Source organism: Phyllobates terribilis, unplaced genomic scaffold, assembly GCF_046119375.1.
Source record: "Phyllobates terribilis strain yellow unplaced genomic scaffold, ASM4611937v1 Scaffold_3__8_contigs__length_932513732, whole genome shotgun sequence".
In the NCBI taxonomy this organism is placed as follows: domain Eukaryota; kingdom Metazoa; phylum Chordata; class Amphibia; order Anura; family Dendrobatidae; genus Phyllobates; species Phyllobates terribilis.
The window spans coordinates 67641491-67659918 of NW_027362763.1; the positions used below are offsets into that span (position 1 = coordinate 67641491).

The 18428-nt window shown below is 44.4% G+C and overlaps 1 protein-coding gene across 2 annotated transcripts in view; it reads right to left on the bottom strand.

Moving 5' to 3' along the window:
* LOC141258815 (cytochrome P450 2K1-like) overlaps nt 1-18428 on the bottom strand; it is a 63489-nt gene that overhangs the window by 24070 nt on the left and 20991 nt on the right. For both annotated transcript variants that reach the window (XM_073673967.1, XM_073673966.1), the window contains 3 exons: nt 16015-16177; nt 14014-14163; nt 6519-6679 (listed from right to left, as the gene is read on the bottom strand). In XM_073673967.1, coding sequence (XP_073530068.1) covers nt 6519-6679; nt 14014-14163; nt 16015-16177 — 474 coding nt within the window. The remainder of the gene's footprint in view (nt 1-6518; nt 6680-14013; nt 14164-16014; nt 16178-18428) is intronic.

Below are 18428 nucleotides of genomic sequence, written 5' to 3' on the forward strand. Positions count from 1 at the left end.
GTGCACTGAGCACGATCTACCTAACTTCCGGAAGCCTGGTGACCCAGATGTCATCATGACGACATCGGGTCACCATGGCAGCGATCGGGGCCCCGTGCTCACAGCACGAAGGTCGCCGATACAAAGTAAGAGGGGCGCTTTTACCACTGCCTGCTCCGGAAATGTTGCGATCGACTTTGATCGCAGCATTTCAGGGTTTAATGTGCCGGGAACAGTGCAAGACCACTCCTGGCACATAGTACCGGTTGTCAGTTGTAAAAATCAGCTGACACCCAGCGGCAATAGGGCCCGCACAGCCTCTGTGCTGGCGCAATCGCCAGGGCGTAATAATCTGAACATGGTCCATAAGGCACAAGGCGCAAGTATGTATTATTGCGCCCGACGTCAGGAAGAGGTTAAAGTCATAGACACCTTTGGTGGTTAATATATTTAGTTATCAGTTGTTTCTTATACACAACATTCTGCAACTCTCTAGTTGGCTAGGTTCACACGACGACCAATTTGCTCTCCGATTATGCTAGTATGTGATTCGATTTTCTCAGATGTAGAAAAAAAAATGTTTTCCATCTTTTACATGCAGTGCGTTCATGAAAATCGGATCAAACTCTGATGTCATGTGCGATCTGATGTTTACCACAGACCCAAAAATATTAATGGTCGAGTGCCATCCAATTATCAGAGAAGACAGTTCATGCTGTAATTTTTTTCTTCAGACAGATTCAGTCCAATGAAAATAAATCGGACTTGTCCACTGCCTCATTGGATAACTTGAGGACAAGTCCGTCAAAACAATGGATAGTACTCGTCCGATTATGACGGTCATCGGTACAAGCCTCAAGGCTTATAGAGACACAACCAATTTTCTCTCATCCAAGGAAATCAGTCCGATTATGCCAATTACACTCTGATCAGAGTTTCATTACAGTGTGCTCCAATTTTTTTGGATGTGGAGAAAAAAAAGTTTCTCCATCTTCTACATGCAGTGTGTCCGTGAAAATTGGACTGGATGTCATCCGAATGCAGTCTGATGTTTTTCACTGACCCATAGACATGAATGGATGAGTGGCATTCGATTATCGGAGGTAATTTGTGCATACTGCAACTTTTTTCCTGGGATCGAATCAGTCCGAGAAAATAAAAAAAAAAAAAAAGTGGACATGTTCACTGCCTCATTGAACACACACCATGGGGACGAGTGCCATCCATCAAAACAATGGATAGCACTAGTCCGATTATTATGGTCTTGTGCACTAACCATAAACCTGATTCATTAAAATGTCCTACAACATTGCTGATTTAGACCCTGTGTAATTATTTTACATTGCTTTTTGCCCCACTTCCCCTCTTTTCTCTTAGTGTTAGAGATAGCAGAAGTGAGGGAAAGAGACTGCAGATGGCATATCAAAGCATGGGGAGGTTGCATCCAAGTCTTACAGGATTATTCCATAGGCTGTAGATAATGAAGAAACTGCAAACAAGACTATCTAGAGGGAGTAAAATAGAGATCATATATATTGTGTATGAGTGTAAATTGAGAAGATAACCAGAAGTTAACTAAAAGTGTACAGCTCTGAATTAGTCCTGAATTTAATATGATGTATAAAGACTGCACCTAGTCATCTATAACCATCACATTCTAATCAATATCTCTGTTTATCCATTTCTCCTACAGGTAACCAAACCCAACTGTGGCCCAGTGTTAATTATCTTATATAGATGAGCAGAGGCCACTCACCTCTACTTAACAGCTGCCTGCACCTTGTAGCAAATATATTTGTGAGCTTTACGTCTGTACGTCATACGTCTGATGACGTCGTGTCATCTGCCAGTGCACCATACAAGTGTAACATAGAAGTGTACATCACTGAATTAGTCCTGAATTGGAACTGAAGGAAACTGGATACTTAGTCACAGTAAACAAGGTTCCTGTTTGTTTTCACTCTCTCCTGTATAGCCCTTCACTTTCTACTAACCCCACTAATCCCTACACCTAGCAAGGAACTAGTCATCTCTTCCTTCATCCTCTCCATCCACCTCACCTCCCCCTCAGAACTACTGTATTTTTTCAGACTATAAGATGCACCGGACCATAAGACGCACCTAAGTTTTAGAGGAGGAAAGTTAAAAAAAATTTAAGCAAAATGTGTTCATGATGCACTTTTAAGGGGGAGGGTGTCCGCTGACACAGGTATAGGGGTAATGTCCCTCATTTCTGACAATATGACAATGTCCCCCATACTGGTATATATACCCCCCCTTCCTTTTATACGTGGTCCCCATCCCCATCCTGGTATGCCTGGCATCCCTCCATCCTGGTATGCATGGAACCCCTCATCCCCATCCTGGTATGCATGGCACCCCTCATCCCCGTCCTGGTATGCATGACACCCCTCATCCCCGTCCTGGTATGCATGGCACCCCTCATCCCCATCCTGGTATGCATGGCACCCCTCATCCCCATCATGGTATGCATGGCACCCCTCATCCCTATCCTGGTATGCATGGCACCCCTAATCCCTATCCTGGTATGCATGGCACCCCTTATCCCTATCCTGGTATGCATGGCACCCCTAATCCCTATCCTAGTATGCATGGTCCCACTAATCCCCATCAGGCTGCACATAAAAAAATAAACACTTCTACTCACCTTTCTTCTCTCTCCTCCAGTACTGCGTCCTGTCTGCCTGCACTGATCTCGCCATGTGAGCGGCGTATGACGTCACTGCCATGCGCGGCTCACAAAGAGATCAGCTGCCGGAAGTCACTGCTCCCCACGATGGGACTGTGTGCACGGGGACTTCATTCTCCTTCATAGCCGGCACACAGTGTAGCCGTGCTGAGGCTCCTGCTGCTGTCGGGCCATCACGTGTGACCGCTTATTAAAGGGCATGAATATTCACCCCCTTTAACAGTGGACTCAGGCGATTCCGGCAGTAGCAGGAACCGCGCTGTGGCTACACTGTGTGCTGCTATTAAGGAGCATGAATATTCACTTTCTTTAGCAGCGGGGACAGTGTAGGCTGCAGTGAGTGGCTGCTGCCTCCTGTGCCCCGCTACTGCTCCCCCCACACACTATAATATATATACATACATACTGCTCCTTCTCACATATCCCACTGCCACCCTCCATTACTCCCCCCCCTCTTTTGAAGTGCACTGCGTGCACATTTACTTCCCTTCCAACTGGCTGTCATGTACGTCCCCCAGGGTCAGCAACTACCTTCTTAGACCACTTCACCACCTGGCTACTTCACTTCCTTTCCGCTGACATCCCCACTATCATCATGGGCAACTTCAACATTCCCATTGACACTTCCCACCCATCTGTCTCTAAGCTTCTATCCCTCACTTTCTCCTTTGGCCTTGCTCAATGGTCTTCAGCCCCCACTCACAAAGATAACCACACTCTGGACCTCATATTCACCTGCCTCTGTTCCCTATCTAACCTCTCTAACTCTCCTATCCCTCTTTCTGGCCACAATTTACTCACATTCTCTCCCCTCTCCTCTCCAGGTCCACAATCCCCCATCCAGAAATTTGCACACTCTCGCAGAAATTTCAAACACTGCAACCAACACTCACTCTCCGAATCCCTTCTCCCTCTTACAGACATAAATTCCTTACACAATGCAGATGCTGCTGCCGCCTTATATAACACCAAAACAGCTGCAGCTCTTGAATCAGTCTCCCCCTTATAAATACCGAAGCTCGCACAATCAACAGACAGCCCTGGCACACCAGCCTGACTAAAGAACTGAGACGGGCTTCCAGGGTTGCTGAGTGGAGATGGAAAAGGTCCAACTCCAATGAGCACTCAACAAGCCCTCACTACTTTCAGGTCCACACTCACTGCAGCAAAAGAAAATTACTTCTCATCTCCCTGTCTCACTACCCTAAACAGCTATTCAGAAGTTTCAATTCTATACGCCATCACCTTGCACCTCCTCCCTCTTCACTCATTTCAGCTGAAGACTTTGCCACATTTTTCAAGCAGAAGGTTGACACCTTCAGACAAAGCTTTTGCCATAAGTCCCCACAGTTCCTCCTCATATCTACTCAACTCTCCTCCTCCAAAACCAGCTTCTCTGCCATCACGGAAGATCAACTTTCCTCTTTACTCTCCAAGTCAAATCTCACCACCTGCGAACTTGACCCAATTCCATCGCACCTCATTCCAAACCTTACCACAGTCTTCATTCCAACCCTAACCCACCTCTTCAACTTGTCACTAGCAACTGGTGTCTTCCTCGCATGCTTCAAACATGCATCAATCACACCCATCCTCAAAAAGCCATCCCTTAACCCATCCTGTCTGTCTAGCTATCGCCCCATATCACTTCTCCCCTATGCCTCAAAACTACTGGAACAACACATCCATCTCCTCCTACTCCCTCTTTGACCGCCTCCAATCTTGCTTCTGACCGCTCCATTCTACTGAAACTGCCCTGACTAAAATCATCAATGACCTACTGACCACCAAATCCAAGCGACACTTCTGTCCTTCTCATTCTGGTCCTGTCATATGCCTTTGACACAGTAGACCATTCCCTCCTACTACAGACTCTCATCACTCGGCATCACAGACTTGGCCCAATCTTGGATCTCCTCATACCTAACAGACCGGACATTCAATGTCTCCCACTCACACACCACCTCATCACCTCGCCCCCTATCTGTCGGTGTTCCCCAAGGCTCAGTTCTAGGAACCCTGCTCTTCTCCATCTACACCTTTGGCTTGGGACAGCTCATAGAATGTCAGGCTTTTCAATATCACCTCTAAGCTGATGACACACAGATCTACCTCTCTGGACCTGATATCACCTCCTTACTAACCATAATCCCACACTGCCTGTCAGCTATTTCATCTTTCTTCTCTGCTAGATTCCTAAAACTAAATATGGATAAAACCGAATTCATAATCTTTCCACCGTCTTGCTCAACTCCACCATCTGACCAACCAATGGCTGTCCACTCTCCCCAGTCCCGCAAGCTTGCTGCCTCGGGGTAACCCTTGACTCTGATCTGGACTCTGATCAAACCTCATATCCAAGCCCTTTCCACTTCCTGCCGACTCCAACTTAAAAATATCTCCCGGATCCACACATTCCTAAACCACAAATCTGCACATACACTAGTTCATCTCCTGCCTTGACTACTGCAACCTCCCTTCTACTACTCTTGCACCCCTCCAATTTATCCTAAACTCTGCTGCCCGACTAATTCACCTGTCCCCCCCGCTATTCCTCAGCCTCTCCTCTCTGTCAATCCCTTCACTGGCTCCCTATTGCCTTGAGACTCCAGGTCAAAACCCTAACCTTGGCATGCAAAGTCATCCACAAACTGTCTCCTCCACACATCTGTGACCTAGTTTCCCGGTACGTACCTGCACGCAACCTCCGATACTTAAAAGATATCATTCTCTACTCCCCTCTTATCTACTCTTCCCACAATTGTATACAAGATTTCTCACGTGCATCCCCCCTACTCTGGAACTCTCTACCCCAACACATCAGACTCTCGCCTACCGTGGAAACCTTCAAAAGGAACCTGAAGACCCACCTCTACCGACAACCATACAACCTGCGGTAGCCCGAGCTCCACCATACCGCTGCATGACCAGTTCTACCCTCATCTACTGTATCCTCACCATCCCTTCTAGATTGAGAGCCCTGCGGGCAGGGTCCTCTCTCCTCCTGTACTAGTCACTGACTCGTTTTTGCCAAATCATTGTAATTGTTGTTTGCTATATACCCATTTAAAACATGTAAAGCGCCATGGAATTAATGGCGCTGTAGTAATAAATAATGATAATAACCATTCGTAATCTGTAGCGGAAGGAGGGAGGAACCACAAAGGCTTTCATTGGCTGTAAAGAAAAGATTGAACTCATGGAAGGTCATGTAAGAATGAAATCACATGCTGAAAAGCATCAATGTCTGTATGAAAGATTCATTATTGACTATAGATCAAATTCAAATCACAGTAGAAATAAATGTTTGCCAATACATGAGAGCTAGTGAAGGCAGTAGTACTGGTGATTACACATCCAGTACCTTATGGTGTAAGACAAGTCCGAATGAGAAGAAATTTAAACTAGGAGCAGACTGCACATCAGAATAACATCATAGGAGGGGACCAACAAAAACAGAACTTCAAAAGATCAAATATGGCAGTGGTTCATTTCAACCAAGCCCGTGAAACATGAGTTATGTTTCAGCCCTTCAATAAACTCATTATCAGGCTTGAAGTCAGCGTCATGTCCCAATTTCAACTTTATATTTAGGGGTCAGATATAGTTGAATTAAGCAAATAGTGCTGAGATACAGTACCATATGGACAAGAGTGGTGCCGCATTGAGGACACTTAATAAGGTTAATGCAATAATCGACACCTTCTTTCTGTTGACTGCTGAGTGGCCAGAAGCTCAGACCTCGGCCAATCAAATCTTAATGTTCTAGTAAAAAAAAAAAATAGTAATTTAATGTTATTTAAATACAATATGAAATAGACCTTCTCACCATTGCCATTGGTGTTCCGATTAATTGCATACTTTCATTAACGATCTTTATTAATTTCAGAAGTGTGGGATCTTCATAATCAAACCGTTTACTCAGTAAGATGAAGACGATTATGTTGGCTACAGCAGCATTTATAATCTTGGCGTTATCAAAAGCTTCTCCTGTAAATGGAATGAGAAGACAAAAAGGTCCTAATATTTTAGTTACATCATTCAAATTGTGGGATGTCTGTTGATATCTAACAATACTTCATGTTCTAGTGTATGGTGTAAGTGCCCAAGAAATTCATAGCCAATGGTCAACCCAGCAGAATCCGAAAAATGCTTGTTGGTGTTCCAATAATTAAAAGGATATCACTTTCTTAGGACTGTGGATGTGTCAATCTTACTACTAGCCGTGATGAAAATAAAATGTATACAGAAGTACCGAAGCAGATTCATTCAAGCCCTTGTTCCCGAAAGGATGAAGACGAGTGACCATCAGCTGACTAAATGACGTCACCAAAGGTCCTTGCAGATCACCGCTGGGAGCCGAGGAGAGTGCATCATCGCCGGGAGGACACCATTAGGACACCGGGGGCCGGCAGAAGGAGAGTATGAATATTTTTAACTTTGTAATTCCTTTTTTTAAACTATTTTATGGTCACACAATATAAATCCATGCCAATTGCATGGATTTATATTTGTGATAAACTTGTCAAGCACTTTTTCAAGTGATGCTCAAAAGCGATTGGAAAAGTGTTTGAAAATACGCATACTTAAAACGCATGTAAAAATGTTAAAACACTTCTCCCTGGCAGAAAAAACACATGTCAATTCTGCATGCGCTTTTTACGCCAGGGAGAGGAAAGATCCTAGTTACTTACCGGTAACGGGATTTTACAGAGCCCATGACAGCACCACCTGAGAGAGGGTATCCGCCCACCAAGGACAGGAACCTACTGAATAAAAAGGCGGTACCTCTCCTCCGCATCAGTTTTGTTTCAGAGCATGAGAAGGCCTCCGAAGACAGGTTAATACATAACCACCACCTTAATATTTGTACTAAACACCTTAAAAAGTGCACACCACAGTGATAAAGCACCACCTGAGAGATTTATAGAGATCAAATACCAGAGGGAGGGATCACCGTTTGCAACACCTTCCTACCAAAGGACAGATCAGTAGAAGAGGAAAGGTCAAGACGGTAATGTTTGTAAAATGTAGCGGGGGATGACCAAGTTGCCGCCTTACATATGATGTCGATGGGCACATCCACCTTCTCAGCCCAGGAAGCAGCTACCGCTCTGGTGGAATGGGCCTTCAGGTTCTCTGGAACCGGCAGATTGCTAGAAGAGTAGGCTAAAGGTAATAGTATCCCAGACCCATCTAGCTATGGTCCCCCTTGTAACCTTAAGTCCTTTACTAGCCCCCTGAAAGGATATAAATAAGGTGTCACTCTTCCTCCAGGCTTTTGTAACTTCCAAATACCGGACTAACACCCTCCTAACATCTAAGGTGTGAAGCTTATGTTCCTCAGAATCCCTAGGATTAGGATAGAAGGAAGGGAGATTGATTACTTGCGTCCTATGGAATTTGGAGGCTACCTTAGGAAGATAAGACCAGACCCGGCCTAAGATTACTCTATCCGTACATACTTGAGTGAATGGATGGTTAACGGATAGTGCGTGTAAGTCACTGACTCTACGAGCTGATGTCAGGGCTACCAGTAGAGCAGTCTTTAAAGTTAAGATTTTTTCTGAACCCTTCTCTAAGGGCTCGAAGGGAGGTTTGGTTAACGCTTCCAGAACTAAATTAAGGTCCCAAGGAGGCATTCTTGGAATAGGAATAGGTCTGGATCTATGACAAGCTTTAATAAATCTAATGATCCATCTATTTGCTGCCAAGTCATAATTATACAGTGCCCCCAGAGCTGATACCTGCACCTTAAGAGTACTGGTGGCTAGTCCCATATTTAACCCCTTCTGGAGGAATTCTAGTATGGCCTCAATAGGAATCCTCCCTTTAGCAGACTGACCCGAGGTAGACAAGAACTTAGCCCAGGTTCTACCATAGATTCTAGTGGTTATCGGCTTTCTACTTGCCAGAAGGGTAGTAACAAGGTCTGGAGAAAACCCCCTTTGCGTCAATACCGACCTCTCAAAATCCAGGCCGTCAAATGCAGGCCTGCTCTTTGGGGATGACTGACTGGGCCCTGCCTGAGGAGATCCGGGATGTCCGGAAGAACCCATGGATCTGCTTGGGACATTCTCTTCATCCAAGTGAACCATGGTCTCTTGGGCCAGAACGGGGCGATCACTATAACCCTCGCCCGTTCCTCTCGGATCTTCCTCAGGATAGTAGGGATCAGTATTAAAGGGGGAAAGGCATAAGCTAGAGTAAAATCCCATGGAATCTGCAGCGCGTCCACCGCAAACGACCCCTCCTTTGGATTCAGGGAGCAAAATGTTTCGGTCTTCCGATTGTGTCTGTTTGCAAATAGGTCTATCTGGGGCTGTCCCCACTGACCCACAATCTGCTGAAAAACGGCTGGATTCAACTCCCACTCTCCTTGTTTCATGGGGTGACGACTCAAGAAATCGGCCTTTATGTTCTCTTCCCCTTTTATATGCAGCGCCGAGAGCGTGACCAGCCGACTCTCGGCAAACCTGTAGATCTGATCCGCTACTAACATCAGAGGGAGAGACCTGGTACCCCCCTGATTGATGTAGGCGACTGTTGATCTGTTGTCTGACATTATCCTGACGTGAGGACCCTGAAGAGCAGAACTGAATTCTTTTAGAGCATTTCTCGCTGCCAACAGCTCTTTTGAGTTGGAAGAGAGACTTGTCTCGCTGTCCGACCAGAGGCCTTGTACAGAACGATCCCTTAGGTGAGCTCCCCAATCTTCTGCACTTGCGTATGTTGTAATTGTATCCGACACCTGGAAGGTCCAAGGAACCCCCAAAGATTGGTGGACATCTCCGGTCAACCTGTCCATGGAGTTGGTCACGACATCTGGAAGAGACATCTTCCCATTCAGGCGACCTTTGAGCCGCCTGTCCGCTGCCAGAATCTCCTGTTGAAGTCATCTGGAATGGTACTGGGCCCACTGAACCGCCGGGATGCAAGACGTCATTGTACGCAACAGAGACATTGCACTCCTCAGGGTCATGGTCGGATATTAGGGATCTGATCATCAGCTTCTTTTCCTCTGGCAGAAGACAGGTTTGGTTTTCTGAGTCCAGAATGAGACCCAGGAAAGACTGAACCCTCTTTGGTTCCAGCATTGACTTCTCCAGATTTAATAGCCAACCTAGGCGTCTTAGACTGGCCATGACGTCCGCCAGGGCTAGAGCACAGAGTTGACTTGATCTGCCCACTACAAAGAAGTTGTCCAGATAAGGGATGACCAGAATATCTCTTTCCCTCAAGTGCGCTGTGACCTCCAGAATAATTTTTGTGAAGACTCTTGGCGCCATGGAAATGCCAAAGGGAAGAGCTGCGAACTGAAAATGCCTTACGTGCCTGCCGAATTGTACAGCTACTCTTAGAAACTGTTGATGATGTGGCAAAATCGGGATGGGGTAGTAGGCGTCCTTCAGATAGAGGACGCACATAAAACAGTCCGGAAATAACATCTTTATGGCCGATTTTATTGCTTCCATCTTGAACGGCCTGTAGTCTAAATTGTTGTTCAGCCTCTAAGATCGCAATGGTCCTGAAGGAGCCATCCGGCTTCTTTATTAGGAAGAGAGTTGAATAGAATCCTCTTCCTTGCTCGGGTGCAGGTGTTTCCACCAGAACTCCTTTCCTGAGCAGAGAGAGAACTTCCTGCTGTAAGGCTATCTGTTCCACTAAACCCCTGGGGGCTGATATTTTGACAGTGTTCTTGGGCCTGCTTTTGAACTCTAATGTGAGCCCCCTCCTGATTATCCCTAAGATCCAAGGATTGGATGAAATTTCCTTCCAGGCAGGCAGGAAGTGGGACAATCTTCCTCCCACCTGGGGGGAACGGTCACTTAGGGGCTTTCTTATTCTCGGAGGAGGGACCCCCGAACATGAAGCCTCTGTTATACGGCTTTTTGTCTTTCCAGCTTCCTTGGTCTCTGGGAGCTTTACTGCCGTTGTATTTTCTCTTCCGAAAGGAGCTGTTAAACCGGGAACCAGACACCGTGGGAAATCCATGTTTTTTGTCTGCGGCTTTATCTAGGATGTCATCTAGACCTTTGCCAAACAAGAAGTCCCCCTCACAAGGTATTGAGCACAGTTTAGATTTTGACTGCACATCCCCTGGCCAGCTCTTGAGCCATAACGCCCTACGGGCTGCATTAGAGAGGTTTGCAGACCGGGCAGCCAGCCTAACTGAATCTGCCGATGCATCTGCCAGGAATGCAGCCACTCCCTGCACAAGAGGAAGGTCCGATAGAATTTTCTCCCTGGACACATTCCCCCTGATCTGGTCTTCCAATTGTTGAAGCCAGATCATCATAGATCTAGCGGTGCAGGTGGCTGCTACTGCCGGTTTAAGGGCCCCTGCTGACGACTCCCAGGCTTGTTTAAGGAAGGACTCCGCTTTTCTATCCAGCGGGTCTTTTAAGGCTCCTAAATCCTCAAAGGGCAGAGTGGATTTTTTTGAAGATTTTGAAATGGCCACGTCAATCTTAGGGGTTTTGTCCCATTTAGCCGTATCCTCATCCTCAAAGGGGTGCCTCTGCTTGGAGGATGACGGCAGCTGACCCTTCCTCTCCGATTTCTTCTATTCCCTTTCTATCAGTGATTTAATCCTGTCATTGACCGGGAATGAGTGTCTCCTCCTTTAGTCTAAGCCCCCGAACATAACATCCTGGACTCTTCTGGGCACCTTGGTATCGGTAATACCCATAGTCCCTCTGACTGCTTTAACTAGTCTCTCAGTATTATCAACCGAAAAACAAGGTCTGCCCCCCCCCCATCATCATCCGAAGACTCCGATGATGATGAGGAGAGATTAGAGGAGGAAGGCAGTTCTCTTATAAAACGGGACTCCACCGATTCCTCTGATTCTGAAGAAACTAGTTTTCATTTATTCTTATTGCGTGAGGTTAAGCCTCTTAAAGACTCTCTGACCTCTGATTGGATTAGATCCTTTAATTCTAAAGAAAACCTGGAGGACTCCTCTGCAATGGTTTTCTGAATACAGTCCGAGCAAAGGTTTTTGGCATAGGAGGTGGGAAGACCGATTTTGCACAAAGCACACTCCCTGTTTTTACTTTTAGCACTACACTTCTTCGCCTCCTGCCCCAAGAAATGAAAGGAGAAAGAGGAAAAGAGAGAGAGAAGAGCACATTATTCAGGGTGAGACTTTCACGAAGATCACTCACCACACTGCCGTTCAGACTAGGGTACCGGAGGCAGTGGTTGCCGTTCACATGAGGGCTCCCATCTGGCGGAGGTGGACTGACGAAGTCTTTTCTGACCAGTCTTGCCGGAACTCGCACACCCTCCACTGCTGTGACTTTGTCGATGGGAAGATTCTCGATGCTCCATTTGCTTAAGCTGCTTGCGCTGCTTTGATGGCTGCGGCTGCTGTTGTACCCCCTGTGGCGGTGACAGCTGCTGCCCAGGTGACTGCGGCTCCTCATTCATCATGGCGGGGATGCAGACACCGCCATCTTGATTGCTCCCCATCCTTAAAAGCAGTAGGGCTCTACCTCCTTTAGGCTCCTCCCCTTCCGGCAGCGTGCTCATTCCAAAAAAAATTTTTTTTAAATTTAAATTCAGCCAGCTGGCGCGCTACTCCACAGATAGGTCCCTTCTGCGCGTGCGCAGCCCAGCGGCACCCGGCGCGCTTGCAGCGGGATAACGCTTTCCACCCACGCATGCGCAGACCCGGCTTCCGGCGCACTCCGTGATAGGGCGCCCCAGCACCCCGCGCGTGCTCAGCCCGGACTTCCGGTGTGCTCCGTCACAGGGTGCGACGCGTCCCCACGTGCGCAGACCCGGAAGACCTGCCGGCCGGTGCGCTCAGCTCGTCTTGCGAGGCGCAAACCCGGCAGCAGGCCCCAGCGCACGCGGGGAGGAATTAAAAAAACAGCACCTCCTCCCCACACGCAGACCCGAGCAGCAGCCAGATGGGCTGGGAACAGGGACCATCTGCTGCTTCCACGGCCTCCAGGCCGCATCGTCCATAATCCAGGTACGTGAGGTACCACCTGGTGAGGCTCCCATCAGGGACAAGAACCAAAACTGATGCGGAAGAGAGGTACCGCCTTTTTATTCAGTAGGTTCCTGTCCTTGGTGGGCGGATACCCTCTCTCAGGTGGTGCTGTCATGGGAGAAAGGGAAAAAAACGCATGCGGATTTTGGCGGGAATTTCTGCATCGTGTGCACATATCCTAAGGCCAAGTTCACACACACGTTGTGCTTTGCTGCATATTTTGCAGCAGATTTTTATGCAAATATTCAGCTGCATCTAGTACCAGAAAAGTGTATAAGAAACCAGAATTCTCTGTTTAGACATGATACTTTTTGTCTGCTGCGTATTTCCTGTCTAGCTTGCGCATTTGGAAAATAGAGAATGTCACTTTCAGCATTTTTTCACCCATGGGTGAATGGGTGGTGAAAAAAAACGCTGCAAATACGCACAAAAAAAAAAAACAAAAAAAACCCTCATCTGCGTTTTTTGCTGCATATTTGCAGCGTTTTTGATGGCAAAATAGAATGGGATTCTTTTTTTTTTTTTCCACAGGACTTTAAGTAAATACCTGAATAGAGACAGAAGAACAGTGAAAAAAAAGCATCAAAAAATGCAGGAAAACCTGCTTTTTTGATGCAGCCGTTATCCTGCCAGAGAAAAAAGTTGTCAGCATATTTGCAACAGATTTATCTGCAGAAAAAAAACACAACGTGTGTGAACATAACCTTGGGGGGTGATGGTACTTAGTTTCATAAGCTTGGTGTCAATGGAGATAAACTGAGCCAATTGTATTGCTACAATGAATGTCCAAGAAATGTCTCTATTTATATCTATGACCGAGTGTCCGATGATGTAATAAAGACAGACCTTCCCTGATGCTAAATATACCAGCGTGGATCTTCCATGCACATATTTGAATTTTACAATTTCATTTAGTACCGGCACAATGTCTCAGAACATCCTAAAGTGTGTAGCAACGACAGTTCCCAACTAGGACAACATCTATCAGTAAGTTGACTCTGACATTTTGGAAATAGTAGATATACGCATAGGCTTCAAATAAGTTTTGAGTGATAGACACACAGATATGAAGGTACATGAGATGTAAATGATAACCCTAGACGAAAGCGACCATGGAGCAGATCTCTATGAGGTTACTCAGCCATTAGAAGTAGATGGTGGATATTAGCTAGATGGTGAACCTTTAAAATTATCTTCTCTGCTTTGGCCCATTGTACCCCAGTATAATACGAGCTGCTACAAAAATAAAAAGGATTTACCAACTTAAATTTCAAATAATGAAGCAACGCACAAAATAGGATAGAACCCTCCCACCAACCTTTATAAGATCTGATCTTCTTTACCAAATAATCACTTTCTTCAGATATCTTGTTTTCGATGGCTTCCTTCCCCATTCCAAAATCGCGAAGTGTTGACAGGGTAAATCGTCTCATCACTTTCCAGATTTCATAGTGAGCAAAAATTATTCCTACGGACATGTTATGCAATAAGTAAGGCCTATGTAACAGATATACAATACGGTGACTTACATGTCCTATTCAGAAAGTCAAGAGTCAAAAATTCTCATGGATGGAAACATTCTTCCATATTTATCTAATGTCTACTCTGGAGACCATTTATGAACCATGGACGCAATCCTTGCTACCACCTATTAAAGAATTATACATATATTGTCAAAATATTTTCTTTATGCCGATTCCAGGGAAAAGTGGCAGATGCTGGTGACATGGAGTAGAATTTAGAGATTACAGTATCTTATTTACAGTGTGAAAAATAATTCACTGTAACTTTACCCAATAATATACAATTGGGACATAAAGAGTAAACGTTGTTTTGATTTTATTTCACAACTCAATAATGAACTGGAAAATAAGCAACTATGAAATCTATATTTTCAGAGAAATCACTTCTTTTTCCACCTGGCCTGATAATTCATTCTCAGTTTATGGGTAAAATCTGTATTCGATGAAGACCAATATTCACATTAATGATATAGAATTTAAAATGCACCTATTGTCCTCTCCCGCGGAGAAGGGAGGCATCTAAAGAAGAGACATTCTGCTGCAAGTTCTCCTTGAAAAACAGTTACAGATCTCCATGGAACTTTATGAGCACCCACTGTCTCCTATGTCAGTAATGAGAAAGTTTGTAATCACCAAATATACATTTTAATCGATAAATTGAGAATGAAGGAGAAAAAAGTGAATTTGTTTTATATATTATGAAGGTTTCTTATCTTAATTTCACAGGTACTATTGATTTATTGAAAAAAAAGTGAAAGAACAGTTACACTTTAACACCTCCCTGACACGGCCAATTTCCAAAATTGCTTTTTCATTTTTTCCTCCCCGTCTTTCAAGAGCCCCAACTTTGATTTTTCTGCCCACACAGACATACAGTACAGACCAAAAGTTTGGACACACCTTCTCATTTAAAGATTTTTCTGTATTTTCATGACTATGAAAATTGTACATTCACACTGAAGGCATCAAAACTATGAATTACAACTGATGGTCCCAACCCCATTTATAAGGCAAGAAATCCCACTTATTAAACCTGACAGGGCACACCTGTGAAGTGAAAACCATTTCCGGTGACTACCTCTTGAAGCTCATCAAGAGAATGCCAAGAGTGTGCAAAGCAGTCATCAAAGCAAAAGGTGGCTACTTTGAAGATCCTAGAATATAAGACATATTTTCAGTTGTTTCACACTTTTTTGTTAAGTATATAATTCCACATGTGTTAATTCATAGTTTTGATGCCTTCAGTGTGAATGTACAATTTTCATAGTCATGAAAATACAGAAAAATCTTTAAATGAGAAGGTGTGTCCAAACTTTTGGTCTGTACTGTATGAGGGTTTGTTTTTTTTGCAAGGCTAGTTGTAATTTTGAATGACACAATTCATTTTACCACAATGTGCTGAAAAACATTAAAAAAACATTACAACTGTGAAAAAAAAAATTGAGAAAAAAAAAAATGTAATTCTGATATTGGTTTTTATGGCATATATTGTGTGATAAAAATAAAAGGGCAATATGATTCTCCTCATCAGTATGATTACAGAGATACCAAACTTGGCCAGTTATTTTTAATATTTTGATTGAGAACAGATATGTGTTACCCAAATGAGGACCCAGACAAGCTGTAATATTGTATTTTTTTTTCAGCAATACAACATTTTTTGGGAGGATCCTTGCTTGTTTCTTGGGTATCCAAGAATTAAGGTTTTCCCAAAATGGACAACCTTTCTGAATTGAACTGAACACTTCAGTGAAAAACTTCCTTCCACCCATCTGTATTTATCTTACGACCTTTACCATGTCCTTTTGATATTTCGAGAAACAGTGGCACGTTTGGTCTTCCCAAAAATACATCTGCATGATTGACAAGAGCATCTTTTACAGCCTCGTATCCGCACAGGACAACGACTTTCTGTACTCCTAACTGTACAGTGTATACAGGTCCGTACTTCTTAGAGAGCTGTAAATTTAAAAAGAGATTGGGTTATCCAAAATACCAAACATTCTGATAATCTGACTTTTATTTTGAGGCCAATAACCTGATTACCTAAAGATCTTTGTACCATGCTTTACATGGGCCCTGGCAATGAAGTCTACTCAGAAAATAAGAGCAGAGAGCAAATGCAAAGAGCAGCTCCCATTGATAAAATGGCTGGTGCCATTAAGTATAGTTATCAACATCTGTGTTGGTAAATTATGGACATTTTTAGTCTTGCCCCAGGTCTGCCTCAACCCACCCCAAAGCACCTTGATCATCGGATTAGGAGAGCAGGTAAAATACCATTACAAAGCAGCAAACTGGCATTTAAAGCTGCTGGTGCTTCTGGAGTCTCGTGAACTTAAATGTGTAGAATGCTCCAGAGGCTTGCAGTTGTGCATAAGCCTATAATTCAGCCTCCACTAAACAGTGCCTACGGGCAGAAACGGTTGCAGTGGGTTGCAGTGGGTAATTTTGAAATAATCTTTACTGATGAGTGTCGTACAACCCTGGATAGTCTTTACCATACATGTCAAACTCTGGCCCGTGTGCCAAATCTGGCCCACAGGGTGATTATATTTGGCCCTTGACACCAGAACCACCACCCCTATGTGGGGCCACTTTTGAGCATGGATAACACGCACACAGGGGTTCGCTTCAGTACCTTTACTGGTGTGGATACAGGCACGGTCCAGGGTAATCGGTGGTAAGGGTGCACTTCCGGACTTTCCCCAGTGAGCAGGTATAAGGCCTCCTGGTCCGTTTCTTCCTCTCTCTAAGCTTCTGACCTGCCTGGAGCTAGGCCTGGCTTCTATGCTGTTTCTCCCTCTGTCTCACCTGCTGACTTGGTAGTAGGACTTTTCTCTGGTAACCACTCTCCCTGGACACTGGGGCCTTCGTGGTTCCTAGTCCTGTATATGGGTTCAGATTCAGGTCGACCCGGGACTTGTAGTCCTCCAGGTATGCCGGTAATCCCTACTGGGTGTAGCTGACCCCGTAGGCGCAGACCCGGTGTATGTTCTGGGGTGAGTCTATGAAGCTCCTCTGCCCCCTTATCACTTCTCTCCTCTGTCTTCGGCCACACTTGGAGCCCCTCAGGCTTCTACACGTGCTGTAGGCCTTGGCTCTCCTAAGCACAGCAGCCAGCGTGCTGCGTATTCACTGCTCTTCTAGGGTCAGCACACTCTGACTAACTAACTCCACCCTCCAGTATATATATCTCTAACAGGGCTCCCTCTGGTGGTATGAGGTGGAAGGGTGGAGGTGTCTGTATGTAGTGAGGGCCTCTTGTGGAGGAGTCCGCCCATGCACCCTTTTGGGTTCTGTGGTACCTGTGAACAGCAGGGTGCCACAAGGTGACGGAGTCTTGTTTTAGGCTGGAATCATTGAGAGAGATCATAGCATTTACATAATAATTTGGAAAAATTAGATAGTATTTTGTTATGAAACAGAACATGATAATTCCAATCGATAAGACATGAAATCAATTCATGTGATTCGGCAACAATAAATAAATGCTATTCAATATATGATACATGCTACCATAGTGGTATAGTGAATATCAGCATCTCCCCGACCAGAGAAAAACCTTGACGTGCGTTTCGTTGTGACACACACCTTTGTCAGGAGGAAGAGGTCACTATACTACTATGGCAGCAGGTATAATTTTTTTTTTTTAATTTCTAAGGTAATTTTTAGTCCATGTCTTATCTACTTGAATTATGTTCTATTTCAGAATAAACTGATTTATATTCCATATCTCCTCTTTACATTTTTCATATATAGGTGTTAGCAATTTCCAATGATTAGATAATATTACATCTTTATGACCACTAACATATCCCACTCCTTTTCCAGTGTATCATTTTTTTATTGTTGTGTAATATATAACTCTATCATGGTTTCCTTCTTTAATTATTATACATTGCAATTTTTTTGTATAATCTTGTTTATTAAAGTATTACAATTGATTTATTATCCTAGTTATACCACTTTCTCTTCCTTTTACCAGTTCTATATACTCTTTGGGAAAATGCCTTATATTATACAGTACAGACCAAAAGTTTGGACACACCTTCTCATTTAAAGATTTTTCTGTATTTTCATGACTATGAAAATTGTACATTCACACTGAAGATATCAAAAGTATGAATTAATACATGTGGAATTATATACTTAACAAAAAGTGTGAAACTACTGACAATATGTCTTATATTCTAGGTTCTTCAAAGTA